Raw genomic sequence first — 1,442 nt, 5'->3', positions numbered from 1 at the left:
TGTGTGTGTGTGAGTGCTTGCTTGCTTGCTTGCTTTGGTGTTCCTCTCCTTTCTTGTCTATTTCTCACTTCCCATATCAGAGACCTAGATCTAGCAATGTTAGATCTAGATCTAGGTCTCTGCATATATCTCTCAACACATCTCTCTCCCTCCCTGTCACTCTCACCACCCTCCCTCTGTAGTGCTCCTCCTCCTTCTTCGTATTCGTCTCCTTCTTCCTCTAGGCCTATGAGCGCTCCAAACCCGCTTTGAGAAGTGAGAAGACGGTCAAAGGCGTGAGACCGAAACCGGGAATTCCCAGAGTACCTACTTAATGTATTCATGGGTCAAAATGGACATGCGACTCAGCCTTGTTGTGATTGGCAGCTAACCTCCCGATCACGCGATTAGCAGGCCTGAAAACAAACGCGTTTGTATTTGTAGGTTCCCGACTGAGTCGATCGGTTTGTGCCAAGATCGCCGGTTTGCGCGCTCAATTTGGCTAGCCCCGACTACCTGATGGGCCCGACCCGACCCGACCCGATCGTGTATGTAGGCACCCCCTATGAGTACTTATAAAGGATTTGGCGAGTGGGATGGTTTACCCTTATTGTTATTTACTGTTGTCTTGCATTAATGTGTCCTGTGATTGGCTAACTGGTTTTAAAAACACGCTGTGGTTGGTTAACTGGTATAAAGATATGTTGTGATTGGCTAACTGCTTGTAAAACATCACGTGATTGGTTATCTAGTATTAAGACATGCTGTTATAATCGTTTACCTTGTTTGGCGGGTGTGGTAGTGGTAGGTGGTGGTGTTGTTGTAGTGGGAGGTGGTGGAGGTGCTGTTGTTGTTGTTGGCGGTGGTGGTGGTGCTGTTGTTGTTGTTGGCGGTGGTGGTGGTGCTGTTGTTGGCGGTGGTGGTGCTGCTGCTGCTGTTGTTGGCGGTGGTGGAGGTGGTGGGGGTGCGGGGGTGTCCAGTGGAGGTCCTATGACAGGTCCTTGTGGTCCGGGTACTTGGCCTGGTACGGGATCCTCGACAGGTTGGGGCGGCTGAGGGTTGTCACAGAACAGGTGGTCGGAGGCACACAGACTGTTGAACATGGCTCTGTGTGCGGGGTTGGGGAGGGGGTGAAGGAGGTGGGGGTGGAGACAACATTGCATCAGAAGACAGGACTCTTCGATAGAGCCAGATGGAAGTGCACACCACCGTAACAGAATATTTATCGGACAAAATAGGAAGACACAAAGCCTTTTTAAAGGACTATTTATATAACGGAACAAGAACATATCTTTATTTGATCATCTGGTGGGACAAGAGAAAATTTGAAGATAGACCTTTCGCTAATTTTGAGTTGGTGGGTGAGGGGTTGATGGAGAGAGACAGTCTGTACTGTGTTACATTGCTGCAGAGTACTGGTCGATATGAAAATGAACCTTTTGTTTGTTGTTTTTGTTGCGGGG

At 49.0% G+C, this 1,442-nt stretch overlaps 1 protein-coding gene across 1 annotated transcript in view; it reads right to left on the bottom strand.

Annotated features, from left to right (window-relative positions):
* Positions 1-731: 731 nt before the first annotated feature.
* The window catches only part of LOC101856605, a gene marked incomplete in the record, with an annotated part of 17,612 nt that continues 16,901 nt past the window's right edge, over positions 732-1,442 (bottom strand). Inside the window, 1 exon segment of the mRNA XM_013087716.2 lies at positions 732-1,086. Within this exon segment, the coding sequence (XP_012943170.2) occupies positions 747-1,086 (340 nt within the window).

This window comes from Aplysia californica, unplaced genomic scaffold, assembly GCF_000002075.1.
Source record: "Aplysia californica isolate F4 #8 unplaced genomic scaffold, AplCal3.0 scaffold00628, whole genome shotgun sequence".
NCBI classification, from domain to species: domain Eukaryota; kingdom Metazoa; phylum Mollusca; class Gastropoda; order Aplysiida; family Aplysiidae; genus Aplysia; species Aplysia californica.
The sequence above is the reverse complement of the archived record's forward strand: the minus strand, read 5'-3'. Positions and strand labels throughout refer to the sequence as shown.